At 50.5% G+C, this 17,393-nt stretch overlaps 2 protein-coding genes across 2 annotated transcripts; both read right to left on the bottom strand.

Moving 5' to 3' along the window:
• Positions 1–6,935: 6,935 nt before the first annotated feature.
• LOC145208628 (uncharacterized) lies at positions 6,936–9,395 on the bottom strand. Its single transcript, XM_080078977.1, has one exon. It carries the CDS (start codon positions 8,656–8,658, stop codon positions 6,946–6,948), a length of 1,713 nt encoding a protein of 570 aa, XP_079935103.1. The 5' UTR covers positions 8,659–9,395; the 3' UTR covers positions 6,936–6,945.
• Positions 9,396–14,635: 5,240 nt separating this feature from the next.
• Positions 14,636–17,085, bottom strand: LOC145208626 (uncharacterized). Its single transcript, XM_080078976.1, has one exon. The coding sequence runs from the start codon at positions 16,346–16,348 to the stop codon at positions 14,636–14,638; it is 1,713 nt and encodes a 570-aa protein (XP_079935102.1). The 5' UTR covers positions 16,349–17,085.
• Positions 17,086–17,393: the final 308 nt, after the last annotated feature.

The raw sequence follows: 17,393 nt of genomic DNA, 5'->3' as shown, positions 1-17,393 counted from the left end.
CCACGTGAGTTATTCAATGTAAGAAGGCAAGAAAAGGATCGAAAACTGTCGGGGTCGCTCCCATCGGGCCCAGCATGGTAAAGTACGGGGCAAAACGAGCGAAAAGTGCTGAATTTCCGAGCTGCTGTAGTCCGTCAGCAGGTTTTCCTTACGCTCATCCCCTTTAATTGCGACTTTACAGGGCCAGTTGAGGCACGCAGGTGTGCACCCAGCCGGTAATTACCGGCGCGACTTGCTGGAGCCTGTCTGCTGATGACGTAATTACGTATGCTAATTAGCCGTCCAGCCCGCGCAGCTTTGCGCTGTAGTTCAGCTACTGCACAACGGGGAGCCTCGTTGGCGCCCTCATCGACGTATTTTAAGGCCCAGCAACATGTCATATAATAAATAAACAAAGAATTAAACGGCCCGCAGCAGTTCGGAACCCAGTTTAAATTGATTAGAGTCGAAAAAATGGCACAAAAAGATGTGCTGATGCTTACCTTATTCAAATAGAATGCCGTTGTGAGGTAACAGGCGGCTACCAACCGCCCGCACAAGCTTGGATTTGCGCTACCACGTGAGTTATTCAATGTAAGAAGGCAAGAAAAGGATCGAAAACTGTCGGGGTCGCTCCCATCGGGCCCAGCATGGTAAAGTACGGGGCAAAACGAGCGAAAAGTGCTGAATTTCCGAGCTGCTGTAGTCCGTCAGCAGGTTTTCCTTACGCTCATCCCCTTTAATTGCGACTTTACAGGGCCAGTTGAGGCACGCAGGTGTGCACCCAGCCGGTAATTACCGGCGCGACTTGCTGGAGCCTGTCTGCTGATGACGTAATTACGTATGCTAATTAGCCGTCCAGCCCGCGCAGCTTTGCGCTGTAGTTCAGCTACTGCACAACGGGGAGCCTCGTTGGCGCCCTCATCGACGTATTTTAAGGCCCAGCAACATGTCATATAATAAATAAACAAAGAATTAAACGGCCCGCAGCAGTTCGGAACCCAGTTTAAATTGATTAGAGTCGAAAAAATGGCACAAAAAGATGTGCTGATGCTTACCTTATTCAAATAGAATGCCGTTGTGAGGTAACAGGCGGCTACCAACCGCCCGCACAAGCTTGGATTTGCGCTACCACGTGAGTTATTCAATGTAAGAAGGCAAGAAAAGGATCGAAAACTGTCGGGGTCGCTCCCATCGGGCCCAGCATGGTAAAGTACGGGGCAAAACGAGCGAAAAGTGCTGAATTTCCGAGCTGCTGTAGTCCGTCAGCAGGTTTTCCTTACGCTCATCCCCTTTAATTGCGACTTTACAGGGCCAGTTGAGGCACGCAGGTGTGCACCCAGCCGGTAATTACCGGCGCGACTTGCTGGAGCCTGTCTGCTGATGACGTAATTACGTATGCTAATTAGCCGTCCAGCCCGCGCAGCTTTGCGCTGTAGTTCAGCTACTGCACAACGGGGAGCCTCGTTGGCGCCCTCATCGACGTATTTTAAGGCCCAGCAACATGTCATATAATAAATAAACAAAGAATTAAACGGCCCGCAGCAGTTCGGAACCCAGTTTAAATTGATTAGAGTCGAAAAAATGGCACAAAAAGATGTGCTGATGCTTACCTTATTCAAATAGAATGCCGTTGTGAGGTAACAGGCGGCTACCAACCGCCCGCACAAGCTTGGATTTGCGCTACCACGTGAGTTATTCAATGTAAGAAGGCAAGAAAAGGATCGAAAACTGTCGGGGTCGCTCCCATCGGGCCCAGCATGGTAAAGTACGGGGCAAAACGAGCGAAAAGTGCTGAATTTCCGAGCTGCTGTAGTCCGTCAGCAGGTTTTCCTTACGCTCATCCCCTTTAATTGCGACTTTACAGGGCCAGTTGAGGCACGCAGGTGTGCACCCAGCCGGTAATTACCGGCGCGACTTGCTGGAGCCTGTCTGCTGATGACGTAATTACGTATGCTAATTAGCCGTCCAGCCCGCGCAGCTTTGCGCTGTAGTTCAGCTACTGCACAACGGGGAGCCTCGTTGGCGCCCTCATCGACGTATTTTAAGGCCCAGCAACATGTCATATAATAAATAAACAAAGAATTAAACGGCCCGCAGCAGTTCGGAACCCAGTTTAAATTGATTAGAGTCGAAAAAATGGCATCTTTTGTTTATTGTAACGCCAATAAACGAAGCGATACGAAAAACTCAATGCGATAATAAAAGCAAACAACGAAATCATCAGGCCGATGAATTTCGGGCACGTCACGCCTGACAACGCGGTGCCGTTACCCCTCGGGGTTGGTCAATAAGAGAAGAAGAAAGCCAGGGCCATTACTCCCCGCCTTGGCGGATATGCTTGGGCCCTGCGAGAAGCGGCGCGAAGTGAAAAGAAAAAGGTAAAGACGTCACGAGTACCCGACATAGAAATCGTAGTACGAATAGCGAAAAATAAAACACGCACGCACGAATATAAAAAACAAAAAAAAAATGACGTCACCGGTACGCGACATAAAATCGTAGTACAAGAGACACGCACGAGAAAATAGAGAGCGAAACAAACAAGGGTCACGTGAAGCACGCAAGAAAACAAAAACGGTTGAGAATTGTAAGGCAAAAAGACAGGGTCTTCGCTCCCCGGCGACGACGGGTATGCATTGACCCTGGGAGAAGGGCGAAGAGGGAAGGTAGAAAGGAGCATTGCATACACTACCGATCTCAAACATTAATTTTTGGGGGAAGATCAGGATTAGAACCCGTGATCTGTTTATTACGGGACTTACGCCGTTACCACTAGACTATTCAATGGTAGTGGGCAACGGTTCAAAATTGTGGGCTTTTACTCGTGGGAATTATCGGGAGGGGGAAACAAAAGAAACTATACTGTTAAGAAATGGAAAATACAAAGTCAGGGTCGTCGCTCCCCACAATTGGTGGATATGCTTGACCCTGGGAGGATGCGAAAAGAGAGAAGTAGAAAGCAAATTCATGCAAAAGTATCGTATTTTATGAAACTGAGAACTCCATATCGGGGTTTCTCGAAAGCGAAAATCGTTTCGACGCGGTCCGGACACCGCTGCCTAATTGAATAATACGCATGGCGCACAAGTCACCATGGTTTCGCCACTAGTCGTTTGTGGCGTGCATATATGCGCACTGTTCAAGTACCCGGTGGAAGCGCTGCGGGCCTGCAGCAAATAAATACGGTAAATGGAAACAAAATTTTTCAAAACAGGGTCAATGAAAAAGAAGTAACTGGGGATGTTTGATGTTAATCTATGACGCTCTCGGTTGTCTTGCAGGGTGAATAGAAAAAAAGGCAATACAGTAACGGAAAAAAAGAATTAGTGTAAAAAATTTGGCTGTGCGTGAGAAACAAACAAAATGGCGAAACAAAATTAAGCAGGTCGTCGAAATTGGAATTTATGCAAATTAGTTCCTACGGTTGGTTGAGATCGGATTTTTATGTGACAACCGGAGACGTCCCTAGAAGCGTTAGTCTGCTACACCGTCAAATCCCTGAGGTCTTGAATAATATCCTTATGTGTTGTGTCAACCCTATTGTTTTCGACTGCAAGTCGATGTGCAATAGCTTTTTTAATGGTAGAAATTGTGTGATGAGGTAAAATTTTTCTGTCTTCGTATTTTATGCGGTTTCTGGCTTTCCAGATGTGGTGCCGAGTGAGTGTAAAGATGTATACTAGGTGCTCTGTAAATATTTCAATGTTGGGTGGAATGATAAGTTTTATGATCATGTCTCCGCAGAGCGTGGTGTCAGTGTGTGTAATACGGTTTGTAAGGCGTTGTATGTAGTCCCGTACCGGGGAGAGTACGGGACACGAGGTGAAAATGTGAGTGGAGGTCTCTGGGCTCCTCCCACAGAATTGGCACAACGTGGTTGGGTCAAGAGAAAATTGAAAAAATTTGGAGGATACGGGTAGTACATCCCAAATAGTTCTGTAGTTGAACGACTTCATTGCGTTGGTGAGGATAGGGTGGTGAACATTGCCCCAGCGACGGTCGTGGGACGCTTGAGAGCCGCCCGCGCCAGGGATATTCGTTTGGGAACAGGTTATTAACCGATAAAGGGTACGGATGGATCCACGGACGAGTTGGTCAAAGGTTAAATTATATTTTTCAATAAGAGATAGGGTTTTACTATAGAAAGGTGAAGGACTAACAGCATGGGGATGGTTGTTGCGCAAGCGCAGATCAAACCGGTGGGAGAGCTGTAGTCCGATGTTATACTCGACCATGGCCATACCGGGGGAGGTTGGGGTGTCGTTCAATCTATGTCTACAGTAGGAAAATATAGGCTGCATAAAGAAAAGATCGCAGTAAAGTGGACAGTTCGCCACGTTGTAGCCTCCTCTGTCAAAAGGGAGTGCCAGAGTGTCAATGGGTATGATCAGTTTCGTGTTGTTCGTCATAAACACCTCGCACGCGCTATTCACCCTTCGCCTAAGGGAGTGGGTGATAGGGTATGTCGAGGCCTGGTAAGTGAGTAGGGGTAAAAGTTTGGATTTAGAGATTAATGATTTGGCATTCCAGGTGAGTATGTACCGAGTGTGGTAAGTCATAGAGGAACGGAATGTGCGATAGTGGGCACGCCAGCTCTCGGTTACGCTACCGGCATTGCCGATAACGGTCCCCAAGAGACTGATGTGGGATGACGTCCACTCAAGAGGTGGTAAAGAAGCCAATGGGGGATTTGGCTTGGTAAAGAGGCCTTTGGATTTCGACACATTAAGTGCTAGTCCAGAGGCCGAGTAAAGGAGTTCGAGATGCTGGAATGCACGTGTAACAGAGTAGGGATGCGTCAGGGTGAGGGTTGTGTCATCGGCGTAACTGGGGCACTTGATCACGTGTCTCCCAGGTACGTCGATGCCACGGACGCTTGTGTCTGCCGTAAGGGCTAGTGAGAAAGGGGTTGCGGCGATTAGGTAGAGGAAGAGACTCAGGGGGTCCCCTTGCCTCACTCCTCTACCCACAGTGAACAGCGGGCTTTGGTGTCCATTAACTAGAACATTCGACTGCGCGTTTGTGTTAAGTGACTGAACTAGTTTTACAAAGTGTTCAGGGAAACACATTTTAGTCATAACCGAATAAAGCCATTCATGGTCAACTGAATCAAAAGCCTTCTCGGAGTCGAGCGAAATAATGAAAGCATCTGTGCCCCGCTCTATCGCATCACAATAGAGATCTCTCAGCAAAACAGTGGCGTCGGCAATTCGACGGGCGGGCGCAGCAAATTGTTGGGGGTGCAAGACCTTGTCCAGGAGCGCGCGCATGCGATTTGCCAGAATCTTGGTGTAGATTTTAAGGTCAGTGTTAAGCAACGAGATCGGGCGGTAGTTCTTCAGCAGTGTTGTGTCGTTTTTCTTATGGATTAGAGTAACTGTGCCACGTTTCATCTCGTCCGGGACGGTTCCCGACGAGTGTATCGTATTAATGACGTCAGTTAAATCCTGGCCAATGATACGCCAGCACGAGCGGTAGAACTCGACGCTGACGCCATCGGGTCCAGGGGATTTCCCCAACGACATTTGCATAATTGTGTTCAGCACTTCCTCAGCCGTTATGGGCTTACCTAGTGTATCATCATTCGAGTCAAGTTTAGGGGTGACGTGTTGCAGGAAGTGTTGCTGAGCTGCTGTACATGTAGGGCGTTTCGTGTAAAGTTTACTGTAAAAGGTGTGGGCGATGTTAAGCATCTCGTTAGTGTTTTCCGTGTGGCGACCGGAATCATCACACAGTTTAACAATACCAGTATTAGATCTATGTTCAGTGAAACGCTGAAAGAACTCCTTGGTACCCCGATCACCGCGGTCAAAACAGGAAGCTTGGGATTTTAAAATTTTGGCGCGAGCAGATTGTCGCTGGGTGTTGGCCGAAAGGCGTTTTAAAGAGAGGTATTCGGGGAGGAGGGTAGGGTCCCTTGCCAATTGCCCCCAAATAGCCGTAACCCTTTCCTCAAGCTGTTTGGCTTCCGTGTTTGCCTGTTGTCTGTTCTGTTGTGAGTGTGCTATGTTCATTAATTTAATGCGGTGTTTCATGTCGAGCCACCAAGAGAATTTATCCTTGAAGCAGGGGACCTGTAGCGTTCGCCACAAGGCCCACCTGCGTTCAAGTTCCTCCTGGAAGGCGTCTGTTGTGTAAGTGCTAGTGTTATTCTTCCAGATCCCCTTCCCCCTAGGGGGCTGAGGCTCTGTCCGAATCTGTAGTGTTATGATGTCGTGGTCTGAAAGTGAATTTTGTGTGCCAAATTCCGAAATGGGGTGCACATGAGGTGAAATGTAAAATCTGTCTAGACGTGATTGAGTGTTATGTTGTCTACGTGTGTAAAAAATACGGTTGCCGTACAGCTTTCGGAAGGAATCCGACAACTGGAGGTTCTCAACAAGGGCGATAAGACCTGACAACTTTTCGTTACTACCACGTAAGGGGGGGAAACGCTCAAGTATCGGGTCCTGCACACCGTTGAAATCACCGGCCAAGAGAGTGGGATGCCTCGAGTAGGTGTAGGTATAAAGGGAGTCGAAGAAAGCATTCCTTAAGGGAGTGCTTTCGGTACGGTTAGGGGCATACACGTTTACGACGTGTATGATTGAATGGTAAAGTCTAATGTCGGCAGCCAAAATTCTACCGTTCCCATCCCCAGAGTGAGAAACAAAGCTAAGGGCGTTATGCTTTAGCAAGATCCCGACTCCGTTCTCCGATCGGGCCCCCGAAAGAGAAGACCAAAAAATCGCTTTATTCGGCTCCCATTCGACGCACCACCCACCCTCCGTCACAGGAGAACTATGCGTCTCCTGGAGGAGAATGATGTGGGCGTCTAACGACCGGAGGGATGACAATACAGCGGATCGCTTAGCTGGATCGGCCATCCCCCCGACGTTGAATGTGGCTATTTTTAGGAAATTCGCCATGACTATTGATATTGGCGTGTTACAACGGTGTATCAAAAAAAAACGCTTCTAGTCCCTAAACGGTATAGTTAAGAGCGTGCATGGGGAAAAACGTTTTACACTCAGAGCATTGGCTACCTTGCCCATCCCCTAACGGATGAGCATGGCCACACGAGCATTTAATGTAGCACTTTTTACAACCCGGGCAAGTTATGGCTTCTCCCTCTTTAGATAGAAGCGTGTCCTGCCCGCACTCACACGAAACGATATTGTGAAAATTTTCAAAACAGGCCCGCTTTCGGTCATCGCCAGAGTTCGACGACGACCTATCACGCTTATTAAGTACCGGTACCTTGTCCTCTCCGCTGGAGTCAGAGAGGTCTCTTGCAGCTTCCAAAAGGTCTTCGAGGATTCCCTCTTTCAGTTGGATTTCCTTCTCTTCGGCCGGGTCGGCCAATAAATCCACTTCTTTGTCTTCAGCCGGGTGGGCCAATAAATCCAAATCTTTGTCCAGTAAATCCAAGTCCGGATCCTGTGTTGGCGGGGAACTGGGCCCTGTTTTCCCGCCCGTAGGGTCGGGGGCACCCGAGGTACCACCCTCAGGATCAGGTGTGGGCCCAGATTTCCGCGGGGTTTGCTTCTTTGTCGCCCCGGGTTTCTTGGCTGCGGCACCCGAAGTGCCTCCCGCGCTCTTCTTTGGTTTCCGCGGCGGGTTTCGTTGTGGCCTTGGGCCAGGAGGGGCGGGGGCACCCGAGGTGCCGCCCTCCGGATACTGAAGATCCTTTCCTTTGTCGGGGGCACCCGAGGTGTCGCCCTCCGGATACTGAAGATCCTTTCCTTTGTCGGGGTCACCCGAGGTGACGCCCTCCGGATTCTGAAGTTTCCCATTGTCGGAGGCACCCGAGGTGCCGTCCTCCGGATACTGAAATTTCCCATTGTCGGGGGCACCCGAGGTGCCGCCCTCCGGATGCTGAAGTTCCTTGTTGGCCTCTGTTGTTAGAGGCTCCAGTGCCTGTGCAACCAGGGTGCCTGTCTCGGTGGCACTGGACTTCAGGGGGTTGGCATTCGCGTTGCCGCTTTTCTTTCGGTTTCGGTGCCCCTGGACCACCTGAAAACCGTCGTTCTTCTCCGCCCGCACCGGGGTGGAGGTAGCCGAAGGTAGAGGCGGGCCCTCGACCGCTTCCTCTACCGAGTTTTCGGGGGTGTTTTCCCGGCTTTTGAGTGCCTCGCACTCGTCACGCATGTGCCCAAACTGGCGACATACGAAGCACTGCGGTGGTTGGTTGTCATATTCAATGACAAAGGCCAAACCACCCAGTCTGATTTTCGGACCAATTGGGCTTTCCTTGAGGTCAACCGTTTTTGTGTCGAAGGTTCGTTTGCCATCGTACAGGCCCCAACGATCCTTGACCTTCTCGTGCTTCTTGACCTCTCCGTGCTTACGTTCGATGTATGCACGGATTTCCTCGTTGGAGTACCTGGGTGGAACCTCCTTCACCCAAACCCGGGTCCACTCCGAGTCGTAGAGTTTTGCATACTCCACGTTGGGGTGCGACCCGAGTTTCCTTTGCAGCGTGCGCGCACCCTCCTTGGTGCGGCACGTGAAGTCCGTGAGCCCTCCACGGCGCTCGACGATGCCTTCGAGCTCCTGCGCCGGAAAGTTGACCTTTTTCAACAGTTCATAAATGAACTGTCGAGTCTTCCGGGCAGGAAGCTTGGCTAGTACTTCAGTCTCCCGACTGAAAGGTGGAAGGTTGCGGCTTGCAACGACATTCCACGCCTTGGCCATGGTCGAAACTCGTTCAAGCGGAACGGTGAGTTTCGACGTTAATTCTCCTTCAAAGGTCGACCTTGCAGCAGGAAGGTTCGACCGTGACGTCACTAGGTCGAAATCGACTTCGACTTGCTGTGACGACGTATCAGCAGTTGGGCCGGCGCCCTGCACGCTGGGTGACCGACTGGTCCTTTCCACGCAAGAGCCCTGAAAAGGGCTGGGAGCCCCGGACGTTCGTCGGTCTGGGATGGGGGTGGGTGGAGAAAGCGGGCCGGGGTGTCGTGGGTGCTGGTGTCGAAGGTTTGGGCTCTGCCTTACCGGGCTGGGGTCGCGCTCGGGGGCAGGCTTGGGGGGGCACAGGCCTCGTGTCCACAAGGTGACGCACGAGGTGGCCGGGGTAGCAGGTGGGGAGTCAACTACCCTTTGTGGTGAACACACGGGGTAGTTCGGGTAAGAACGTTTGCGACGGCAATAGAAGTCCGCACAAACGTTAGGCCTAACAGGGGTGGAAACAGTAGATGGGGTAAACGCACAGGGAGCCGAAATGACTTCTATTCGCGCCAGTTCCACGTGTAAATCTATTGACTTAACTTGCTGATGGCACGGATAAGGGGCAATCAATATAATACTGATGCTTACCTTATTCACATAGAATGCCGTTGTGAGGTAACAGGCGGCTACCAACCGCCCGCACAAGCTTGGATTTGCGCTACCACGTGAGTTATTCAATGTAAGAAGGCAAGAAAAGGATCGAAAACTGTCGGGGTCGCTCCCATCGGGCCCAGCATGGTAAAGTACGGGGCAAAACGAGCGAAAAGTGCTGAATTTCCGAGCTGCTGTAGTCCGTCAGCAGGTTTTCCTTACGCTCATCCCCTTTAATTGCGACTTTACAGGGCCAGTTGAGGCACGCAGGTGTGCACCCAGCCGGTAATTACCGGCGCGACTTGCTGGAGCCTGTCTGCTGATGACGTAATTACGTATGCTAATTAGCCGTCCAGCCCGCGCAGCTTTGCGCTGTAGTTCAGCTACTGCACAACGGGGAGCCTCGTTGGCGCCCTCATCGACGTATTTTAAGGCCCAGCAACATGTCATATAATAAATAAACAAAGAATTAAACGGCCCGCAGCAGTTCGGAACCCAGTTTAAATTGATTAGAGTCGAAAAAATGGCATCTTTTGTTTATTGTAACGCCAATAAACGAAGCGATACGAAAAACTCAATGCGATAATAAAAGCAAACAACGAAATCATCAGGCCGATGAATTTCGGGCACGTCACGCCTGACAACGCGGTGCCGCTACCCCTCGGGGTTGGTCAATAAGAGAAGAAGAAAGCCAGGGCCATTACTCCCCGCCTTGGCGGATATGCTTGGGCCCTGCGAGAAGCGGCGCGAAGTGAAAAGAAAAAGGTAAAGACGTCACGAGTACCCGACATAGAAATCGTAGTACGAATAGCGAAAAATAAAACACGCACGCACGAATATAAAAAACAAAAAAAAAATGACGTCACCGGTACGCGACATAAAATCGTAGTACAAGAGACACGCACGAGAAAATAGAGAGCGAAACAAACAAGGGTCACGTGAAGCACGCAAGAAAACAAAAACGGTTGAGAATTGTAAGGCAAAAAGACAGGGTCTTCGCTCCCCGGCGACGACGGGTATGCATTGACCCTGGGAGAAGGGCGAAGAGGGAAGGTAGAAAGGAGCATTGCATACACTACCGATCTCAAACATTAATTTTTGGGGGAAGATCAGGATTAGAACCCGTGATCTGTTTATTACGGGACTTACGCCGTTACCACTAGACTATTCAATGGTAGTGGGCAACGGTTCAAAATTGTGGGCTTTTACTCGTGGGAATTATCGGGAGGGGGAAACAAAAGAAACTATACTGTTAAGAAATGGAAAATACAAAGTCAGGGTCGTCGCTCCCCACAATTGGTGGATATGCTTGACCCTGGGAGGATGCGAAAAGAGAGAAGTAGAAAGCAAATTCATGCAAAAGTATCGTATTTTATGAAACTGAGAACTCCATATCGGGGTTTCTCGAAAGCGAAAATCGTTTCGACGCGGTCCGGACACCGCTGCCTAATTGAATAATACGCATGGCGCACAAGTCACCATGGTTTCGCCACTAGTCGTTTGTGGCGTGCATATATGCGCACTGTTCAAGTACCCGGTGGAAGCGCTGCGGGCCTGCAGCAAATAAATACGGTAAATGGAAACAAAATTTTTCAAAACAGGGTCAATGAAAAAGAAGTAACTGGGGATGTTTGATGTTAATCTATGACGCTCTCGGTTGTCTTGCAGGGTGAATAGAAAAAAAGGCAATACAGTAACGGAAAAAAAGAATTAGTGTAAAAAATTTGGCTGTGCGTGAGAAACAAACAAAATGGCGAAACAAAATTAAGCAGGTCGTCGAAATTGGAATTTATGCAAATTAGTTCCTACGGTTGGTTGAGATCGGATTTTTATGTGACAACCGGAGACGTCCCTAGAAGCGTTAGTCTGCTACACCGTCAAATCCCTGAGGTCTTGAATAATATCCTTATGTGTTGTGTCAACCCTATTGTTTTCGACTGCAAGTCGATGTGCAATAGCTTTTTTAATGGTAGAAATTATGTGATGAGGTAAAATTTTTCTGTCTTCGTATTTTATGCGGTTTCTGGCTTTCCAGATGTGGTGCCGAGTGAGTGTAAAGATGTATACTAGGTGCTCTGTAAATATTTCAATGTTGGGTGGAATGATAAGTTTTATGATCATGTCTCCGCAGAGCGTGGTGTCAGTGTGTGTAATACGGTTTGTAAGGCGTTGTATGTAGTCCCGTACCGGGGAGAGTACGGGACACGAGGTGAAAATGTGAGTGGAGGTCTCTGGGCTCCTCCCACAGAATTGGCACAACGTGGTTGGGTCAAGAGAAAATTGAAAAAATTTGGAGGATACGGGTAGTACATCCCAAATAGTTCTGTAGTTGAACGACTTCATTGCGTTGGTGAGGATAGGGTGGTGAACATTGCCCCAGCGACGGTCGTGGGACGCTTGAGAGCCGCCCGCGCCAGGGATATTCGTTTGGGAACAGGTTATTAACCGATAAAGGGTACGGATGGATCCACGGACGAGTTGGTCAAAGGTTAAATTATATTTTTCAATAAGAGATAGGGTTTTACTATAGAAAGGTGAAGGACTAACAGCATGGGGATGGTTGTTGCGCAAGCGCAGATCAAACCGGTGGGAGAGCTGTAGTCCGATGTTATACTCGACCATGGCCATACCGGGGGAGGTTGGGGTGTCGTTCAATCTATGTCTACAGTAGGAAAATATAGGCTGCATAAAGAAAAGATCGCAGTAAAGTGGACAGTTCGCCACGTTGTAGCCTCCTCTGTCAAAAGGGAGTGCCAGAGTGTCAATGGGTATGATCAGTTTCGTGTTGTTCGTCATAAACACCTCGCACGCGCTATTCACCCTTCGCCTAAGGGAGTGGGGGATAGGGTATGTCGAGGCCTGGTAAGTGAGTAGGGGTAAAAGTTTGGATTTAGAGATTAATGATTTGGCATTCCAGGTGAGTATGTACCGAGTGTGGTAAGTCATAGAGGAACGGAATGTGCGATAGTGGGCACGCCAGCTCTCGGTTACGCTACCGGCATTGCCGATAACGGTCCCCAAGAGACTGATGTGGGATGACGTCCACTCAAGAGGTGGTAAAGAAGCCAATGGGGGATTTGGCTTGGTAAAGAGGCCTTTGGATTTCGACACATTAAGTGCTAGTCCAGAGGCCGAGTAAAGGAGTTCGAGATGCTGGAATGCACGTGTAACAGAGTAGGGATGCGTCAGGGTGAGGGTTGTGTCATCGGCGTAACTGGGGCACTTGATCACGTGTCTCCCAGGTACGTCGATGCCACGGACGCTTGTGTCTGCCGTAAGGGCTAGTGAGAAAGGGGTTGCGGCGATTAGGTAGAGGAAGAGACTCAGGGGGTCCCCTTGCCTCACTCCTCTACCCACAGTGAACAGCGGGCTTTGGTGTCCATTAACTAGAACATTCGACTGCGCGTTTGTGTTAAGTGACTGAACTAGTTTTACAAAGTGTTCAGGGAAACACATTTTAGTCATAACCGAATAAAGCCATTCATGGTCAACTGAATCAAAAGCCTTCTCGAAGTCGAGCGAAATAATGAAAGCATCTGTGCCCCGCTCTATCGCATCACAATAGAGATCTCTCAGCAAAACAGTGGCGTCGGCAATTCGACGGGCGGGCGCAGCAAATTGTTGGGGGTGCAAGACCTTGTCCAGGAGCGCGCGCATGCGATTTGCCAGAATCTTGGTGTAGATTTTAAGGTCAGTGTTAAGCAACGAGATCGGGCGGTAGTTCTTCAGCAGTGTTGTGTCGTTTTTCTTATGGATTAGAGTAACTGTGCCACGTTTCATCTCGTCCGGGACGGTTCCCGACGAGTGTATCGTATTAATGACGTCAGTTAAATCCTGGCCAATGATACGCCAGCACGAGCGGTAGAACTCGACGCTGACGCCATCGGGTCCAGGGGATTTCCCCAACGACATTTGCATAATTGTGTTCAGCACTTCCTCAGCCGTTATGGGCTTACCTAGTGTATCATCATTCGAGTCAAGTTTAGGGGTGACGTGTTGCAGGAAGTGTTGCTGAGCTGCTGTACATGTAGGGCGTTTCGTGTAAAGTTTACTGTAAAAGGTGTGGGCGATGTTAAGCATCTCGTTAGTGTTTTCCGTGTGGCGACCGGAATCATCACACAGTTTAACAATACCAGTATTAGATCTATGTTCAGTGAAACGCTGAAAGAACTCCTTGGTACCCCGATCACCGCGGTCAAAACAGGAAGCTTGGGATTTTAAAATTTTGGCGCGAGCAGATTGTCGCTGGGTGTTGGCCGAAAGGCGTTTTAAAGAGAGGTATTCGGGGAGGAGGGTAGGGTCCCTTGCCAATTGCCCCCAAATAGCCGTAACCCTTTCCTCAAGCTGTTTGGCTTCCGTGTTTGCCTGTTGTCTGTTCTGTTGTGAGTGTGCTATGTTCATTAATTTAATGCGGTGTTTCATGTCGAGCCACCAAGAGAATTTATCCTTGAAGCAGGGGACCTGTAGCGTTCGCCACAAGGCCCACCTGCGTTCAAGTTCCTCCTGGAAGGCGTCTGTTGTGTAAGTGCTAGTGTTATTCTTCCAGATCCCCTTCCCCCTAGGGGGCTGAGGCTCTGTCCGAATCTGTAGTGTTATGATGTCGTGGTCTGAAAGTGAATTTTGTGTGCCAAATTCCGAAATGGGGTGCACATGAGGTGAAATGTAAAATCTGTCTAGACGTGATTGAGTGTTATGTTGTCTACGTGTGTAAAAAATACGGTTGCCGTACAGCTTTCGGAAGGAATCCGACAACTGGAGGTTCTCAACAAGGGCGATAAGACCTGACAACTTTTCGTTACTACCACGTAAGGGGGGGAAACGCTCAAGTATCGGGTCCTGCACACCGTTGAAATCACCGGCCAAGAGAGTGGGATGCCTCGAGTAGGTGTAGGTATAAAGGGAGTCGAAGAAAGCATTCCTTAAGGGAGTGCTTTCGGTACGGTTAGGGGCATACACGTTTACGACGTGTATGATTGAATGGTAAAGTCTAATGTCGGCAGCCAAAATTCTACCGTTCCCATCCCCAGAGTGAGAAACAAAGCTAAGGGCGTTATGCTTTAGCAAGATCCCGACTCCGTTCTCCGATCGGGCCCCCGAAAGAGAAGACCAAAAAATCGCTTTATTCGGCTCCCATTCGACGCACCACCCACCCTCCGTCACAGGAGAACTATGCGTCTCCTGGAGGAGAATGATGTGGGCGTCTAACGACCGGAGGGATGACAATACAGCGGATCGCTTAGCTGGATCGGCCATCCCCCCGACGTTGAATGTGGCTATTTTTAGGAAATTCGCCATGACTATTGATATTGGCGTGTTACAACGGTGTATCAAAAAAAAACGCTTCTAGTCCCTAAACGGTATAGTTAAGAGCGTGCATGGGGAAAAACGTTTTACACTCAGAGCATTGGCTACCTTGCCCATCCCCTAACGGATGAGCATGGCCACACGAGCATTTAATGTAGCACTTTTTACAACCCGGGCAAGTTATGGCTTCTCCCTCTTTAGATAGAAGCGTGTCCTGCCCGCACTCACACGAAACGATATTGTGAAAATTTTCAAAACAGGCCCGCTTTCGGTCATCGCCAGAGTTCGACGACGACCTATCACGCTTATTAAGTACCGGTACCTTGTCCTCTCCGCTGGAGTCAGAGAGGTCTCTTGCAGCTTCCAAAAGGTCTTCGAGGATTCCCTCTTTCAGTTGGATTTCCTTCTCTTCGGCCGGGTCGGCCAATAAATCCACTTCTTTGTCTTCAGCCGGGTGGGCCAATAAATCCAAATCTTTGTCCAGTAAATCCAAGTCCGGATCCTGTGTTGGCGGGGAACTGGGCCCTGTTTTCCCGCCCGTAGGGTCGGGGGCACCCGAGGTACCACCCTCAGGATCAGGTGTGGGCCCAGATTTCCGCGGGGTTTGCTTCTTTGTCGCCCCGGGTTTCTTGGCTGCGGCACCCGAAGTGCCTCCCGCGCTCTTCTTTGGTTTCCGCGGCGGGTTTCGTTGTGGCCTTGGGCCAGGAGGGGCGGGGGCACCCGAGGTGCCGCCCTCCGGATACTGAAGATCCTTTCCTTTGTCGGGGGCACCCGAGGTGTCGCCCTCCGGATACTGAAGATCCTTTCCTTTGTCGGGGTCACCCGAGATGACGCCCTCCGGATTCTGAAGTTTCCCATTGTCGGAGGCACCCGAGGTGCCGTCCTCCGGATACTGAAATTTCCCATTGTCGGGGGCACCCGAGGTGCCGCCCTCCGGATGCTGAAGTTCCTTGTTGGCCTCTGTTGTTAGAGGCTCCAGTGCCTGTGCAACCAGGGTGCCTGTCTCGGTGGCACTGGACTTCAGGGGGTTGGCATTCGCGTTGCCGCTTTTCTTTCGGTTTCGGTGCCCCTGGACCACCTGAAAACCGTCGTTCTTCTCCGCCCGCACCGGGGTGGAGGTAGCCGAAGGTAGAGGCGGGCCCTCGACCGCTTCCTCTACCGAGTTTTCGGGGGTGTTTTCCCGGCTTTTGAGTGCCTCGCACTCGTCACGCATGTGCCCAAACTGGCGACATACGAAGCACTGCGGTGGTTGGTTGTCATATTCAATGACAAAGGCCAAACCACCCAGTCTGATTTTCGGACCAATTGGGCTTTCCTTGAGGTCAACCGTTTTTGTGTCGAAGGTTCGTTTGCCATCGTACAGGCCCCAACGATCCTTGACCTTCTCGTGCTTCTTGACCTCTCCGTGCTTACGTTCGATGTATGCACGGATTTCCTCGTTGGAGTACCTGGGTGGAACCTCCTTCACCCAAACCCGGGTCCACTCCGAGTCGTAGAGTTTTGCATACTCCACGTTGGGGTGCGACCCGAGTTTCCTTTGCAGCGTGCGCGCACCCTCCTTGGTGCGGCACGTGAAGTCCGTGAGCCCTCCACGGCGCTCGACGATGCCTTCGAGCTCCTGCGCCGGAAAGTTGACCTTTTTCAACAGTTCATAAATGAACTGTCGAGTCTTCCGGGCAGGAAGCTTGGCTAGTACTTCAGTCTCCCGACTGAAAGGTGGAAGGTTGCGGCTTGCAACGACATTCCACGCCTTGGCCATGGTCGAAACTCGTTCAAGCGGAACGGTGAGTTTCGACGTTAATTCTCCTTCAAAGGTCGACCTTGCAGCAGGAAGGTTCGACCGTGACGTCACTAGGTCGAAATCGACTTCGACTTGCTGTGACGACGTATCAGCAGTTGGGCCGGCGCCCTGCACGCTGGGTGACCGACTGGTCCTTTCCACGCAAGAGCCCTGAAAAGGGCTGGGAGCCCCGGACGTTCGTCGGTCTGGGATGGGGGTGGGTGGAGAAAGCGGGCCGGGGTGTCGTGGGTGCTGGTGTCGAAGGTTTGGGCTCTGCCTTACCGGGCTGGGGTCGCGCTCGGGGGCAGGCTTGGGGGGGCACAGGCCTCGTGTCCACAAGGTGACGCACGAGGTGGCCGGGGTAGCAGGTGGGGAGTCAACTACCCTTTGTGGTGAACACACGGGGTAGTTCGGGTAAGAACGTTTGCGACGGCAATAGAAGTCCGCACAAACGTTAGGCCTAACAGGGGTGGAAACAGTAGATGGGGTAAACGCACAGGGAGCCGAAATGACTTCTATTCGCGCCAGTTCCACGTGTAAATCTATTGACTTAACTTGCTGATGGCACGGATAAGGGGCAATCAATATAATACTGATGCTTACCTTATTCACATAGAATGCCGTTGTGAGGTAACAGGCGGCTACCAACCGCCCGCACAAGCTTGGATTTGCGCTACCACGTGAGTTATTCAATGTAAGAAGGCAAGAAAAGGATCGAAAACTGTCGGGGTCGCTCCCATCGGGCCCAGCATGGTAAAGTACGGGGCAAAACGAGCGAAAAGTGCTGAATTTCCGAGCTGCTGTAGTCCGTCAGCAGGTTTTCCTTACGCTCATCCCCTTTAATTGCGACTTTACAGGGCCAGTTGAGGCACGCAGGTGTGCACCCAGCCGGTAATTACCGGCGCGACTTGCTGGAGCCTGTCTGCTGATGACGTAATTACGTATGCTAATTAGCCGTCCAGCCCGCGCAGCTTTGCGCTGTAGTTCAGCTACTGCACAACGGGGAGCCTCGTTGGCGCCCTCA

The sequence above is a fragment of the Phallusia mammillata genome, unplaced genomic scaffold, assembly GCF_965637545.1.
Source record: "Phallusia mammillata unplaced genomic scaffold, kaPhaMamm4.hap1.1 HAP1_SCAFFOLD_313, whole genome shotgun sequence".
Classification (NCBI taxonomy): Eukaryota; Metazoa; Chordata; class Ascidiacea; order Phlebobranchia; family Ascidiidae; genus Phallusia; species Phallusia mammillata.
Note: the sequence above shows the minus strand (reverse complement) of the source record. Positions and strands in the feature narration are given on the sequence as shown.

Bases quoted from the DNA above. Each gene is read 5' to 3' on its own strand.
- LOC145208628 (XM_080078977.1), bottom strand. From the start codon at position 8,658: ATGGCCAAGGCGTGGAATGTCGTTGCAAGCCGCAACCTTCCACCTTTC.
- LOC145208626 (XM_080078976.1), bottom strand. From the start codon at position 16,348: ATGGCCAAGGCGTGGAATGTCGTTGCAAGCCGCAACCTTCCACCTTTC.